We start from the raw sequence: 18,672 nt of genomic DNA on the forward strand, positions 1-18,672 counted from the left end.
CACACGGCCCACTCACTCCGACGATGGCGCGTTTCCTTCGCCGGTATGGCGCGTATGAACTCAAAAATGTGAAAAAAATCAATGTTCTCATCGATATGAACTAAAAACGCTCGCGTGTAATACGCTCCCGCGTGAAACAGGCCTAAGTTCGCGCATGCACGGGTATATGAAAATATCATACATTACGATAGTAGTATTATAGTACTATCTACAACTGTAATTCATATGCAATCGGAGATGGAAAATAATAATTATAAATAATTGTAAACGATATTGATTGCTAATAATAAAACATACAATCTTAATATGTTAATTAATATTTTAAGGAAAACCATTATAAACTGTCAGTTGGCTATTTAATATGAAATCATAATATTCTCGTTCATTATTTTCATTCCGTTATGTTGATGTATAGTTAAAATGTAATGACTATTGAAAATTATCTAATTTACTTAAATATTTAAAAGATTTTAAAGGTTTTTTTTTTAACTTTTGAATTATATAGCTAATTTTGCATATAACGCTGTTCTATTTATTTAAATCGGTTACTATAGCGACGGAATACCTATAATTCTTGAATGCGATTTAAACATTGATTTAAAATCTGCTAGCGGCCAATAATTCCTACGATTTATGCTTTTTAATGTTTTATACCCAACAACATATTATCTACGATTTCTCAAATTTCCTTACAGAAGAATGAGGAGATATATCAATTAAAATGTTACATTTTTATTTTATTAAAACTCTGTTAGTTACTAAGGTACTTACTACTTGATAAAAATACACAAATCCTTGTTACTGCCTTAGTTTTCAGACATCGTCACGGGGCGCTAGTAAAAACAGTGTTGAATACCAATGACAGTTATAGGTTGGGGGGAATTGGTGGATCGTCCCACTTGGGATTTTTGTCACCGCTATATTATATTATTACAATACTAAAATAAAAAGAGTGGTTAAACCTCATTACATGGGTGGATTTGAAGAACCACCACCGTTAAATAACGGATATACTGTGAACCGTTTCGACGCGTGGATGTAACGACGAATCGTTATCGCCGTATCGGTGACATATCGGTCAGGTGACCATCGGTGTAATAATTACACATACTGAGATCTTACGCTTAACGTTAGAAATGTATAACAATATTATTAAAATTCATTTTTTCATGTTCTACAATAATAAATGCATCACACCCATTTTTTCTTTTTACATAGCATACGAATTTCGAGATTGAATTAACTGTTTGTCAGCATCGTCCACACGCCACATACAAAACTGAACACGGTTTTTTTTAATAGATTATTCCATTACTATAATACCATGTTATCAAAATAAATAATTTATTTATCCCAAATTCCCAATTGAATTAACTAACCTTGAATGTATTTTATTCAAATAATTTGTGTATATCGTCTCAACGTTATTTTTCATAGAATATTGTATTTATCGTAAATTTTATTAATACAGCCGCGAACAAATGAAAAAAAAAATGTCAAGGGAAGATATATACGACACCCTTTTCTCCCTGTCGGTAATTATACGTCACTAGACTGACCGCGTACGACATAAACCCGCGGCACGGTAAACTAGTAACGTAGAAACGAGTTGCAAACACACTAAAGGCGAAAACCCACAAAAACAGCCACACAGGAGTCGCATGAGTCGGTATAGCGGGCGATTGTGCGTGATCGAATACGACGAGGGCGCGCATTGGACACACACACACCGATAACAACAAAAAAAAAAAAACCAGAACAAGTCCGATACTTCGGAGTTCGGACTCTAACAGAACGGTGACAGAAAAATATCCGACGCCTGCGCCTGGGTGTACTTTTATGAACAGGAAAAAAAACGGACGATAAAAATTATGAGTCGATAGTAATAATTTAAAAAAAATATAAAAACGAGACGTTTCGCCATTCACCGTGTAGTTGACGAATGGCTTCGTTTGTACATCGGGCACTGAAACCAATTTATTTCCATGCGACCAGTCTTGAATCGGAACGTCGTGTACGAGTTGGACAAGAGGAGCTGGAACTCCGGCTTCAAGGACGTGCTCCAGTGAACCCTCTTCGTCCTGCTCTTGGTCCGGGACCGGTCGTTGGCGTCGAACCACGTGACTCGGTACACGATATCCGTTGGCGTGGGTTCGCCGTGATTTTTGTTTGGCATATGGCCGTCCCAATGGTCGTTTACCAAGAACAACGCCGTCTGTATGCGCGACCGCGCGACCCGGGACAACATCACCCATATCATGCCGTACGTCGACTGGACTAGGTATGTTCGGCGCCTATTCGTTGTGATATCTTGCACGTCGGTCACGTTCAGTTGGTTCGTCTGGAAGCACGCCGGAATAGATATTTCGAGTTACAGTATTATTATTTACAGTGTACGAGAATAACAGCGATGTGTAGTATATATATCATACGGTTATGTCGCGTTGTATAATCGACGAGGGAAAATGTCGGGAAAACGAAAATCCGTTTTCCCGTTAATAGCGCGTTCTACGCGATATTCGAAGGGCATGCCGGGGCGTCGGGTGAGACTGCGCGTTTTGGTGGGTCTATACTATCGAACGGGGTAGTGTATTTTCGATATTTTAATGTTTTCTTTACCGAGGTCTGGACGGCGACGCCGGGATGCGAGCTGGACACGTGTTCGTACAGCTGTTCGTATATGCCGAGCCACTGGCACACGGTCACACGGCACGGGACGCTCGGCACGTACAGGCACCTGGACTCGTGTTTGTTCATATACCTCACGGGCACCAGCCTAGTGCACCCGTGAAACCAGTTCGAACACTTCACCTTCACCTGACGAGACAACTCGGTCAGTTTGTCGACCGTGGCCGACGTAATCAGCGATTGCACCATCAACGCCCGGCACAGCGGGCAGGGGCGTTCTTGGGAGCTGCTCATGTTTAATAGCGTCAGCATGCACGATTCGCACACCGCGTGACCGTTGGGACAGTAGCACGATATGACCGACATCAGCGTCAGGCATATCGGGCATTCCAGGGCGCGACGGATCAGCCGGGAGATGGTCACGATCTCGTCCGAGTCTGAGTCGGAAACCACCACCGCCGCCGCCGCCGCCGCCGCCGCCGACGACGACGACGACGAAGCAACCGTCGACGCTGCAGACTTGTCTGTTGAATTCGAATTTTCCGCGATTAACTCTGCCGTTATTGGTCTCGCCGTCGATGACGACTCGACCGCCGCCTCCGTCTCCGCCAAAGTCACTTCCGCCGCCAAAGTTGCCATTACACGTTTACAGCCGCGTTACACACAGAACAGCGATAAGACACATTTATGAAAATTGATTTGTTTGTTATTTGTATTGCCATTAATGATATATTGTATTTATTGTTTATAATATGGTTGCTAAACAAACGTTTTATTCACATACCCTTGAATATTACATTAGTTTTTAACTAGAGAGTAAATAGCTTTCAAATATTCGTGATTTTTAAATTATGACTTCCTATAAACACTCAATCAGTTTTAATAATATAATAAATAAAATGTTTTAGGCAAAAAATAAAACAATCTACTGTTTTACTAGTAATGAAATAAATAACGAAAATATTTTAAAATATTTAAAATGTTTAATGATCTTAAGTTTTAAAATACGATTTACGCTACTATAGTATAGTATAGTACAAAATATAATACTTCCCTGGATGCAGAACGATAAAAATTATGATTTATTGCAGTTATTTATAATTAGGTAGGTTTTATGGTTGAAAAAAATTTAGTAACTTAAAGATTACCTTCAATATTACGATGTTATATTTTTATAATACATAATTTTATTATATAGACGTACCTATAGTATTATTAACCCGTATGAAAAACACCAAAATATTTTAATCTGAACAATTTAAAAAATGCTTGTATTTAATTTGCTTATATTCGCCGATTTTCACGTACATATAAAAATAAACTATACATAAATTAGAGTTTAGTCTACAGAACAGTAGTAATTTATGATAAGATAAGCTGTCAGAGTTTTAATACCATATTTGCGTATAATCTAAAATCTATAAGAATAAATGTGACAAGCTAATGATGACCAATCGTCAAAGTAGTTATATATATCAGTTACGTATAACGGATTAAATTAATAATCATTTTGAAAATTTATATCTTTTTTCTTGTTAATTAAAATTCAAAATATTTATTTATTTTTTTGTTTAAATAGGTTTGTGTAAAGTTATTAGTTTTAACGATATTTGTACAACATAAAAATTTAATTTTTATACTACACATATAATAATATGTCTTAGATTTTCTCCGTTGTTTGCAATCAGTATCAATTTAGAGATTAATTATATTAATATTTTATTATATACTCATGTCATAATTGCAACGTAATTTTTATGTATTTATAACACGCTTCAGATATATTGTGCACACTTACAAACGTATAAGACCTAGTGACAAAATTATTATGGTGGAAGGTCATGTGCTTATAAAGTTGAATAAATTCTATTAGATATAGTTAAGTTTAATGATACTATTATCTTATATGAATGCGTTATACCAACATTTTGTTTCTAAGAAATTGAGTTTGTAGAACATTTCACTGCGTTGCGGGAATCTCGCATTAGTGATTGTATTAATATGGGCCTCTATTGCTTGTAGTTTATGCGTCGAATTTATTGTTTTCAGTAAGTGCGTACGTAGTAGGAGATATTAAACATAGTTGGAAAATCTATAACTATGTGATCTTTGTTGTGCCTCTGGAATGTATATTTTATGGATATATTTGGGTAGTCAGGTACGTCAGAAATAACAAAAGAGAGTATATTATGATTATACTTTTTTTATAAAAATCGTAAATATATGCAGTGATAATATTCATAAAAAATATTAATTTAAAACAAATAAAGGTATGGTACCTGAATGGTCTTATGTACATGTTCGTAAAAAAGGTGCTGTGATTTCGATTTGCATTTAGAGTAAAAGTCGTGTACGTTAAAGTATGTTTAAAAAACGAAGCTGCAAATAGTATACAGACCCATCCCGAGCCTTAAAAAATCTATCGACATAACTCGTATTAAAAACGGTCCAGTAGTATTTGTATTTGAGTCAATAGAGGACAAAGAAAAAAAACATTTATTTTTATACAACACATCATAGATAACACTGCGTTTGCAGCCAGTACGAAATATATCATATGACTAATGGCTGTGCTCCGTTCTATGCACGAAACGTGTCCGTCGTGTAAAACAATTTGAAATAAATGTAATTTTAATATTAATTGAAAATCAACAACCGCGCGCGTAATATATCGGCGAACATATAATAAAATCAGACGATAATGCCAATATACGAGTATCATGACATAGAATAATAATATTGTTATCGCGTGCATTTTACCACGCTATAGAATTGAACAATAGGTATAGAGCGTAGCCGATAATTTAAATTTTCACTGCAGAGACGCGATTACAGGTACACCTATGAAATATTATAATACAATATTATACTGTGTGCGTATACGACAATAATTAATTCGTGAACGGTCACTGTCTATCTATACAACGCAAAACCCACAAAATAACCGCGCACACGTCATCATTTCATTATAGATTGTTGGGCAGGTATGCTCAAGCACAATGTAGTACTGTGACAAATCCACGCAAATTGTATTATTATAATATAATTATACGTCATGTATTTTCTATTATGATCTCTCTGTTTCCGTTAATATATTTTATCATACGAGTTTTAGTTAAGTACCTATATCATTGTAATTTGATTGTGAAAATAAAATCGTAACATTATATTAATTTTATTTATTTTTAATTTAAACTTCAAAGGTAAACGCAGTTAAAAAAAAACCAAGATAGCTTTGTTAATATAATATACTAAAGGAAGCTATATAATATGTATTTTATTATTACATTGGTATGACAAATCGCAAAATAAATAGTAACGACTAAAACAAATTTATTGTTTAATCGAATTATGTCACACATATAATAGTAAACTGGTTGACTGTCATGTTACGTAGTATTATAGTAAAAAAAAAAAATAAATAAAATAATTCAAATACAGTAGAATCCGCTTATTTATCCGCTTATTGTGGGACACCACATAAAGGGGACAACCGCTTAATAAGGACAGATTGCACAGTTCCGAACGAATGTATCGGTTTATTAGTTATTCGGTTAATCGGGACAGTCGAATAATGGGGAAAGATAGGTCATTGCCCAATGTGTCCCGATTAAGTGGATTCTACTGTAATTATATTCATGACGAGGTCCATAGTTACATTTAAAATTTTCAGCAACAAAAATGCATCTTATTCACTTGTAGAAAAACTACAATGTTATTCTTATACAAAAAATTATCAAAACTGTAATTTATCGATATTACCTATCTGTATTTTAATCTATTTAATCCATACGAAAATGAAATTTATTTAATATGATGATAGTAAATATTTGAGATTAAAACACAAGAAACGCTCAATAATGAGCCACGGCTAAAATAAAACATTAATTATTTTGTACTTCGTGACCAACAAAAAAATTGCATACCGAATGTAATCTTGTATAAATTATAATTGATTATCTCATTGAAGTTAACGTAAGATTATAAGAAAAGTTCATGATAAATTAACCTATTAAATACGTTAACGTCTAGTATAGGCTATTTGTAGATATGAAAATTGTTAGATAAATGAATCTTTGCAAGGATCCATTTTTTTTAATTTTATACTTAATTATTTCATATTTCTATTATAGCTAAGTAATGAAAAACATTATTTTAATAATAGTAAATTTATGTAAATTTATTGTAATTTGTAAGGATTAAATAAAAATATGAAAACAAACCATTGACCTTAGACATTTTGACGTAATTATATTATATTAACATGTAGGGATTTGATTAAAATTAATTTTTTTTTTTTAATTAGAAATTATTACATATAATATATATATATATATATATATATTGTTTTCGAGAGGATTTTGTAGCTATTAATTAATTTGAACAAAAATATTCATAATTTTTTTTGTCAAAAATATCATGAGCTCTTAACTAAGGATGAAATCGTGATTTATTTGGGACCAACGAGGCAATAAGATGATGATGATTATAATAATTATAATATGTATACTCATATTATACATAGCTACACATTACTATTTACTATACGCGTTACCATCAGAGACGTTTTAAAATAAATTAATCGTTAATGGATTTTAAATTCTGTGAAGATCGTATACATATTATACACATTACACGTATAACTGGAATACAAGACAAACGTGGGTTTTCGTTAGTGTCAAGTGTCAACCACGATACATATTGTTGTAAGGTGTACCGCAGGTGCTCTATTTTGAAATATTCTCGTATATATTCCATCATATTATTAAAAATAAAAACAGCAGTCAAACTTTCAAGCGGTATTGTAATAAGTGATAATAATATTAAAGGCAGTATATATAATTGATTGTAAATAGTAAGATGTGGTTTATAACCAACTAATTGTCCAAGTAAAATTTTGTATTTTAAAAAATAAAACAGTTTCAATACAGTAAGTTAAAACATGAAAAATATTTCAATTAATAAAAATTCAAATTCAAATTAAATAACAATAGCTATCTGTTTTTCAGTTGACAAAATGACAACCAAAAATGAATAAAAAATATATATTCTGATTTTAAGGACAAAATGCATATTTACATAATATGCACGTACAACAATTCGCGTAAAATTCAGGAAAAACTCATTAGAAAAATTAAAAATTAATTTTGATTGATAATAAATGACAAATCTTAATATACCTATTTCACAAAAATTTGAATAATTTGAAACATTTTTTGGGAGGGAATATTAATGTACGAATGTGATATTTTCATGTATACTATTTGAAGTTTTTCTTTGAATTTAAAATAATTTATCAAAGCTTAAACTGTGTTAGCTAAAGTGTATATTATGGCAGTTCTAAGCAACTTTATTTTATTGTCAATGAAAAAAAAATATACGTGTAACCCCGTTCGCTTGTAATAATCACCTATAACTTTTTAAACAATAACTTATAGGTAATGATAAATACTCTGCTGTCACTAATATTTATACAGTTTTATTATAGAGACAGTAAGTTGAATTCAAGGTGAGTTTCTAAACTTGCCCACACACCTACATTCATCCTGGATTATTCGAAAAAATGAGGATATTATGTAGCAGTCTAAGCTTTACAGTTAGCAGCCTGCAGCAGCTGCTAGTATAAATACATACTTAGCACTTGGTAAAATTACATTTGAATCCCGATTTACCATGTGATGTATAGAAATAATTTGATAAAATTAGTTAATATAAAACGTCTGAAAATAAAAATTGATCACCTAATAATAACTTATTACCTAAATAATATTAACAATACCTAAACTTTTAAGTTTGAGTCATACAATGTAATATTTCAAAACTATATGTAACCATTTGAGCTATTTGTTTTTATGAATATTATTTTTAACAAAAATATGTAACCAAGTATAACTGTATAAGATAAATTATTTTAACTAGAAACTTTTAAAAAGTACCTATTATCCAGTATCCACACATACCAATAATAAATTATACATATAGATACAAGTCATTTTCAACATTTAAATGATAATACCATTGACAATAACTTCTACTTTTAATAATAACAACTATATCTATTTAGTATACATATATCAGTAACAGATGGATAGGTTTTTAAATATTTAGAGTTTAATTGGACTGTTAAATAACTAATAAGTATAATATTATATCATAATCCTTCAGTATTTCCATATCCAAATACCTAGGTATAGGTTAGGTACAAGGTACCCGTATGCACATGGGCTAATATAATTTTATTATAAAACTGTCATATTCAATTAACTAAACAATAAAATAGGTATAGTTTTTATAAAAACTTGAAAAAACTTGTATTATATTTTATCCTCTTCTAATTCACCAAGTGCTTATATCAAAACAAATCATTAAATATATTTTTAATCATACAAAAATGATTTATTTTTTATACCTATCTATACGTTATTATTTTATCTAAATAGTTGTATTTTGTCACGTTAATATCATTAATAATAATTTATATTTTTTACTATATATTTGTGTTTAATGACATTGGCTAAGACAATTTTTTAAGATTTATTTCTTGTATAATTCATATTTGGCTAAAATTTTACCCAAGATTTTTTATTGGACACAATACAGTATTGATTTTTTAACATGGTTCTTCTAGCTTCATACATTATGTATGAACGAATGAACAGTTAAAAACGATGGTGTTAATAAACCAACTACATTGAATGATTAAATTGCTATGCTCCATTTAAATTAGCAAAAAATTAAATAATTTTTTCTTATTCCGTGAAATTATTAGATAATATTTTGTTGATGATTTTATAGAATCAAAAATTTGTCTGCCAGTTATAGGTACATAAAATCAGCAATGTATATATATAGTGTATATTATATACATATCAAATAAATAATATTGTATAAATAATTATTTAAAAAATTGATGAGTACATATATTATAATCTAGTGAAACACAATATTCCCTTGCATATTTTAATCCATGCATAATATAATATCAAGATAAAATTATTTCGTAAAATATTGGTAAAAATTCTATATTATGTTCAACGATATATAATATTACTATTTATTTAAACTTTGTTTAATATTTCAAATTATTACATTATAATATATATTATATTTCAATTATTATTATACGTTTTTCACTAACTGAATTTACCTAAATTAAATATATTACTTTAACCTTCTTGAATTAGGTATATTTTATATTATACAATATATTTACGAGTATAACACATAAGTATGATTTTTTGAATTAATCGACAAAAAATTTTGCATATAAGCAGGTATGTTTTCACAGTGACACAATGCGCATGAGTCGATATTTTCAATTTAGCAATCATGGGACTTGATTAAAACAGTTTTAAAATGTACCTATTGTAAAAATAAAGTTGTGAAACTTGATTTATTTTAGTAAGTGTCTAAAGTTATCAAAATTAATGATATCCTTTTAAATGGGTAGTATTATTTAATCTGATTACAGTTTGTTGCGTCTTTGTTTACATTCATAAGTTTCGAACCATAGTGATAAATAAACCATAAAACAAAAGAGACTAAAAGTAGAATGCACTTTTTTTTTTTTTGGTTGAAAGTTTTAACTATTTGAAACTCAAAAATGATTAAAGTATAAATTGTATGATTATTATTTACCAAGAAAATAGCGAGCTATATAATAATTTATAAAAAGTTGAAAAAAATCACAACAAATATTACGAAAGTCGGATGAAAAGTCAAATCATAATTTTTTTGTAAAAACTCCTCAAATGAAATACCGGATGACACAGTGCATATATATTATTATATTTATTAGCATATTAAACCTACTGGAATATAATATATTATTTATTATTTCTTGTCATTTATTCATATCGTATATAATAAGCGTGCGCAGACGTAAATATAGTGCACAGAATAAAATAGTTAATTTTTTTACAATCAGCTAAAAAAATTTTAAACATCCAGAGTTATTAATTGTATGGTACACAAATATGCCTGCGTTATTGTTACTACAGTGGCTATAATAATATAATTATTAGTGTATTTAAAATTTATAAATATAAGCATTCCTCCTAATATGTATTTATTGTTTTTTAAACCATTAAATTACAATAAATATAAATGGTAGTGAGGTCAAACAATCAACGTAAGGATCGGTAACATTATTATATAATAATAATAAGTAACGGTTTTACAGCTGCGGTTGCTGCAAAGTTCCGTGATCGATTTTTTGTTTGTATTGGAAAGGGTTCTCCACCGGCTACCACGCAGTTTCACGTATTCTGTGGAAAATAAAGCTCATTAAATTACACTAACGTGCACTTTCGCGTGTTAAAAGGATAGCGTTTACGATTTCATATCACGCTTTTCAAACAACAGCAAAACAAGTTGCATTTCGTGGATTCGCAGTCGTTTGATACGATATAATAAAGATTTTTATTGGACGACCGCTGTGATTTCCGGTTCCGCGACAGAAAAAGGTAAATGCCGTTTGTTTACGAGCAACTAAAAGGTCGTTTACTGCAGCCGGTATAATAGAATGGGGAAAGGACCGTCGCCGGTCGTATATTATATAGTAATATGTTCGCAGAATCACGCTTTAGATATAATATAATATATCAAAAAGACTTGATTTGACGCATTTTCCCCCCAAAAGCATTATTAAAGCTTAATGTTATAATTATTATTCATATATATATATATATATATATATGTATCGCAACCTTAGTATAACGATAATAATTTATATAGTAATATATAATGTGTACAAATATTAAATTTATTATGATATATATCGATATAAAATAGGTACTTAGTCTATATTTAGATATTTGTAAGTGTTACATATTATAGATTTTTAAAATATATATTATTTTTATCATTTTACAATAAATTTAAACCTGTACTCGTAAGTTATACATTATACCGTAAATAACGGTGCATATTATTCGTGTTCGAAATTACTATCAGTTGGTCAATTGCATCCCGCAAAAAAAGATTCAAAAAGATTCATAGTCTATTTGCGTTCCGGTATACCTTTTTTTATATTCTATTTGCGTACCGAAAATATCAATATGTTAATAAAAAAATTAATTTTATTTAATAAGTTTATTTTAATTTATAATACAAAAGTTTCATAACGTCATATTGTCATCATATATCATTCATATATCAACATACAAAAATCATATGTTTTACATTTTGTCATGATAATAATAATTACAGTTCAATTCAAGTATAGTGTACATTTAAATGAAACGTTAATTATAAAATTTAATGAGGAAATTTCATTTTTATTTTCGATTTGAATTTTTAATTATTTTAATTTTAATTGCTTTTTTTGTAACCTATTTTTGTAGTATAAATGCTATTAATTAAATAATGTGCATAATTATTATGATTTACTACGATTGATATAGATAAACTGTATCAAGTAACATGCAGCCGTAAGTAATAAATAATATCAGGTATACATATGGCAGAGAATCCAATAAAAATAGTAAATAAATATAAGTATTTATCATTGTATTGCTTGCTGATACTATAATTGATCAAACTTGTATAAACTTGCTACATCGATTAATATATGTAGGTATATTTTAAAAATAAAAATGATGATTTATCAACAAGAAAAATCATATCATACGCACATATATTCCTATATTATGGAATCTATGATTATGACACTGGTCACTGAACTGTCTGAACACTCTGAACACAATTAAGCATAAAATACGCACTATTCGTCATAATTTTAGGATAAATGTTTGTTGTTTTGCTTAAGAATAGGAATTCGTACCTAAAGGTACAAGAACAAAGTACAGATAATATACCTATATAGTATTATTAACGCGTAATAAATAGAATTTTCTCAAACAAAATTAAGTTATCCATCGTGCAGTAGGTAACCAATGTATTATGTGTACCAAGGTATTAAAAAACCTTCTTGTTCAAATCTTTCATCTGATATAATACATTATTATGAAATATCATGTACAGCGAATTTGATCGATAATATTTATTCTACGGTTAAACAGCCGTTTTAATATACTGGTACGCTCAAAATCATACACGTACATTATAATAATATACCTACATAATATATACGTGGTGATTGATCGACGGTTGAAGCTGATAACACGCACTATAATATTATGTACGAATATAAAAAGCCAACGTTTACCCGCACCGTATGGAAAGGTTTTAAAAGGAGTTTCCGATTGTATAGAAACCAAAGCATATTTCAAAATGCTATACTGTTATAAAATGTATTGGACGAATATCGAATTAAAAAGTAATATCATTTAGCCGGCATAACGGAGCACCGCGGTGGTTATGCGTAATACTGCGGTATCTATACCTGCTATTTATACCGGTGAATTGTATGATTATTTTATTATTTGACGTAATGTTGTGCTAGGTTTGTATTTGAAAATAATTCAGATAATTTTTTTTTAACCAGCAACACGCATTTATGTATCTATCTAAATGACGGCATATCCTCTATGTTCCCTTACCAATGAAATTTGTTAATCAATAATAGCAAAATGTTTGCTTAATATTAATTATAATATTCAAACAATAATTTATTGAAACATCGTATAAGTATTATTACAATATTTTAATTAAAATCATGATGGAAAATGTAGTTTAAAATACATTGTAAACTGAAATTATTAATAATTTATCGGAACCTGCAGGTAATTTACCTGATATTTTGTCATATAAGTACATATTATACGTTACTAATAAAATGTAGTTGTTGTATAAGACATAATTTTTTTTATTAACACGTTAGGTACTGAAAACAAAATCGCCCGGTTGGATTCACGACGAAATAGTATAATATAAAAGTGTTTGACATATATATTGACATAGAATATTATAAATTATAATAAGTGTTTTCAACAGTTTTGGTTGTTTGATATTATTAAAATACTTCAATATATAGGTAAATACACTAATTATTAATATTATTTATTTATTATTATTATATTTAAATAGTTAATGTAACATTAACTGTTAAACAATCTCAATGAGAAAATATGTCAATCAAAAACGAAAAATAATAATAATAATAATAAGTGAATAATACCTAATTAATATAGTTACATTGACGTTCAGTAAAATGTTGTACCTATCTTCACGGCCAATCTTAATTTTACTCGATGTAGCCGATCAAAGCAGTTTATAATCAGTATATTATTTTGCGAAATATGAAACAATAACAACTTCGTATGAATACAATTTTGGACATAATTTACTATATAGTTGTACTAAAGGAAAAAATATGCTAACCCATACAAATCGTTGCCTCAGACTTAAAATAATATGGTTATGTTTACATCGACAAGCGAAAAATTATTTACAATAAATCCCTTTCACGTTGCCCCTACCCCTACCCCTTACCAAGCTCCGTAGACAATTATCTACGTGTCGTTTTATTATGCGCTAACAATACTGACAATACTGTATACACTATACATACTTGAACCGATTTATTATTAGGAAGGTTTACTCCCGCGGGTATACCTACCAATCTATACACAGCGCCGTCGTACACATAGACAGCGACCGTTTTACCGTAAAAACGCTTAATAAAAACTGTCAGGCGAGAGGTAACACTTTTGCGAACATTTCAAAGTTATGTATAACGATTGTAAATTTGTTGATGTTATACAGGAGCAGAGCAGACAAGACCAATTCATCATATTCTGCGATGCAGAAGCAATGAGAGACGATATGGAATAATGCAATACTGGGCTATTATTTTTAATAGAAACCCTCATCGTTTAAAAAAAAAAAATTATTAAAGAATTTTAAAATAATTTGAAGTTATTACAAACTAATGTTTTTGAAAATATTATTTGTCATTATTTATTATTTTTTATGTCTGTTACATTTTTGAATAAAAGCATACGAAAACATGTTCGTGTTATAAGACGGAATAATTTTCTGAGCGTTTCGATAAACAAAAAATTAAGTCAGTTTATAACATACGAATAGTAAGATTATTAGACTATTTACAGTATAAATGCGAAAATACGGAAACCCTTCGTACATATATATTTTATTATTATTTATTTTACGTTATTATTATACAATCCGGTAGTGAATATTAGGTCACAGTCTGTACCCGTATTGGCCGCATTCGTTTAGGTTCACGCATGTGTGGCTTTCTGAGTGAACGTACTGTGGGCTTTCTACGTCCTTCAATATATTTTATGTGCAGTATTATCACGTGAAATATAGTAACACTATACGAGTACCTATATAGTATACATTTTATATGGTTAGAGGCTAAAGCGCAAAAGCTTCATTACATCCGCGGACGTGATCGAGAGACGATCTACGAGATTTCGGATTGCTTAAACGCCGACGAGCTGATAGTAGGCACGAGCGAAAACAATAAATTATATTTTATCGTAATTGGTTTTTATTGTTAAAAATACAAATTAATCAGAAAACAAATTATTCGCTTTCCATAATATTTTAATATATCTAACATAAAAACCAATGTTGAAGTTCAAATCTCATCAGTTGCAGAGTTGGTAATTTTTAGAATTACATTATTATGGTTACTGTAGTTATAATTTATGTATGAACAAATAACCAGCTTATTCTTCGAATAATACTTTATACATTTATTGAAAATTGAATGGTACTCAGTATTTACTTGCATATTGTATGATTGTGTGTAAACATATATACGTTGGAAATATATCGATTAAAACAATGAAAGTACAAAATTCCATCACGAATCCTTTACTATAATATACACATTGTATACATAGTGATTTATCAAGAATACTCATTCCCATTTGTCCTTAATAATTAATTTAATAGAATTTTAAAGTATACTAATAAAGGACCATATTTTCAATTATTTACATTTTTCATCATATTTTTGGAGTATCCTGTGCTGATTGGTGATATATATTTTTTTTTCAAATGAGAATCAAATTTTTTTACTTGAAAATATTAAGTAGATAATTTTTTTGAAACTTTGTATGTAAATAGATTCAAGTAGTTTCTGAGTTTTATTAAAATTTATATGAACTAATGATAAAAGTCTTTAAAAATGATTTTACACAAAATAAATATAAAATATATTATGTAATATTGAATATTTTACTATTTATTATTCTTAGAAATGTTTATAAATTATAAAATGTTGATAGATTAATATAAATTATTAAAATATTCAAAACATCACCATAACCCTTCAAATCCTCTAAACCTATCCATAATGGACCTATGTACGGCTATATTATTATCCTTAATATAGAAAGCTAAATAACTCAAAGACTACTTAGTGCTTATTCAAACTTTAATTTAGATAATATATTAGTTTATAAAAAAAAAAAATCATAAGTTTAAAAATTTATAAGGAAAAAGGTGATTCTCGTAAAAATAAAGAAGTTAATGTGTTAGCTTGAATTACATAAAAAAAACTTAAGTTTTTGAAAATATGACTTTAAAGTATAGATATATCCAAAAGTTCCAAAAATTGAACTTGAATAAATTCATTATTAAAAGAAAAAACGTGAGTGAGCGTGCTTGTAATGATGAATTATTCTGTACATTAATTATGAAGGGTGAGTAACAAATGAAAAATTGCGTTTAACAAGTTATAAGATTTTATAAATTACAAAACATTAGGGCAAAAGAATAAAATGAGACGTACAAGTATAAAGTTATTTCATAAAATTTCATGTCATTTTCGGGGGGGGGGGGGGGATACGTATTTTTAAAGTGGTGAAAGTGAATTCATCATGAGGTATAACGACTGAAATCATATTATAATGCGCAGTTTTGCATTTTATAACATAAATTGAAACGCACCATTTCAGAAGTTCTATAGTTGAATTATTTAGTCTAAATATTATATAAATAAAAATATATATTATATTATATTATATGAAACTAGTAAACTTTCAATCTTTCTTACTGATTGAATTGATATTTGATAATAAAAATTGATTTTAAAGTCTTAATGTATTTACTTTGAATCCTACGTACAACTTATTTCCATTTATTTATCTGACGAAAAGTAATTCAGTATTGAGTATTTGTAATTTGTAAGTAAATAGTTTGGAATACCTCATATTGAGTGGATCAATATAATTAAAATTAAAGTCTCTTAAGAAGAATTTCACTTCACAAAACATTTTCACCAAAGTACACCTACTACATTACTACAACATTATATTCAACACTAAATTTAGTTTTACAAAATAATAATAATAAAAAGTTGGAAAATCTCGTTAGTTTTGATATTTGTTATCAAAATGTACAGTGTAAATAATGTGATTTACAAGACAGAACATTTTCGAGATGATAAAATCTCAAATTTCTCGTTTGACAAGCAAATAATACCAATATACCGACACTCTGAAATAATATGTAAAATTATGTTACAAATCTACTTTGGAAATGTCATTCAACTATATTGTATAGAAGTGGCGATTTGTTTACATAGAATTTCATATCATTGCAAAATCAGTTTATTTGTCAAGAAAGTGATGAGGTATGATTACATGCTTTGAATATTTCATAAACATACTACATCGTAATAAAGGAACTCGTTGTCAACGTCTTAGAACACAATTTCTGTTTCTTATTACACTAACATGTAACCATAATAATCTACACTAGAATCATCTGAATACAAGAACATTGAACATGACATTTGTTATATTATTTGGTAGGTAATACCTATACAGTATGAAGTATAACTCATATTTTACATCAACAAAATTAATAGTATCTAATTATATTAAATACAGATATTTTAAAGCAGATTAAAATTTTTTTTTACGAAAATGAATAACTAGATAAATAGTGTAAGAGCAAGTAGTGATTGTTTGATTTTATAATAATTCATATTCATGTAATTATAATATAGTACCTATGACGAATTGCGTTTTAAATCGTAATAAATCTATTTATTTCCAACTTTATATTCGATGACATTTCTATTTATATTATAAATAACGTACAAGTATTATTTTTCTACTTAATGTTTTTTTTTTTTTTTAAATTATTTATTTGAATAGTGTAGTTAAATTTAAATGGTATTAAATAATTGAAATCAGTACACGAGTACAATTTGTTTTGTCTCGCAAATTTCAGATTTTAAAAACACCATTAATTGCAGCGAAAACACAGCTGTCATGCGAATTACACAGAACAAGCCCATTAGCACATAACATATTTTATATTAAATTAATAATGATATGGCACAGCCATTGTTAAAGACGAAAATCATATAATTTTATTGCTGTGCGGTTTGAATTCAATTTAGGACCACTATGGCCACTATCGCAGCAGTGTTATTTTATGTTAGTTAACGTCAATTGCAATCGGACGGTATAAAATGACGATTGGACCATATTGAACGCTTCTGCAAGGGTTGTTAATAACGAAGTCTGATATTTGTTGAAACCAAAATTAGGTATGTATTGTCGTAATAAATGATTACTTATAGAACGCAGAAAAAAATTATACCAAAAGTGTTGGAGCACTTGGAGGGGTATATTATATACTATGTACAACTTTATTCACCAAACAAGATCGTCACTTTTTTCCCTTTAACTATACATTTATTTAAAGTATGATTTTTGGAATTTTTTAATATAAAGTTAAAGAACGTATTTTCAAATGCTTGAGATTTTTAATACTACACAATTAAGAAGTATCCCGTGATGATCATTTTTTCAAATGAGAATTTCCCTTTTTTTGTAAATTATTTAGTGGATATATATATACATATTTTTTTTAATCTTGATATACCTAATCCAAAATCTAAACGAGCATTTTTTTTTAGTTATTAGAATATTTATGCTAAAGATTATTAACATCATTATAAAGTAAAATAAAATAAAAATAGTTAGTTAATATCGAATCTAATCTAGTATTTATCATACTTAGACTGTTTTTATAAATTATAAATGTTGATAAATTAATAAATAAAATATTCAAGTCCCCTTAGCCATCATATTTTCTAAACCCGTTAACATATATGTATTATCCTAGTCCACCACAATGATAAATAAC

General features: G+C 28.7%; 1 protein-coding gene across 1 annotated transcript; it reads right to left on the reverse strand.

Annotated features, from left to right (window-relative positions):
* Positions 1-1,924: 1,924 nt before the first annotated feature.
* On the reverse strand, positions 1,925-3,075 carry LOC113550110 (E3 ubiquitin-protein ligase SINA-like 10; the record flags this gene model as incomplete). The annotated part of the gene is made up of 2 exons (XM_026951760.1): positions 1,925-2,341; positions 2,620-3,075. Coding segments are annotated over 2 exons (873 nt in total), but the record flags the coding sequence as incomplete, so codon positions are not given.
* Positions 3,076-18,672: the final 15,597 nt, after the last annotated feature.

Source organism: Rhopalosiphum maidis, chromosome 1, assembly GCF_003676215.2.
Source record: "Rhopalosiphum maidis isolate BTI-1 chromosome 1, ASM367621v3, whole genome shotgun sequence".
In the NCBI taxonomy this organism is placed as follows: Eukaryota; Metazoa; Arthropoda; class Insecta; order Hemiptera; family Aphididae; genus Rhopalosiphum; species Rhopalosiphum maidis.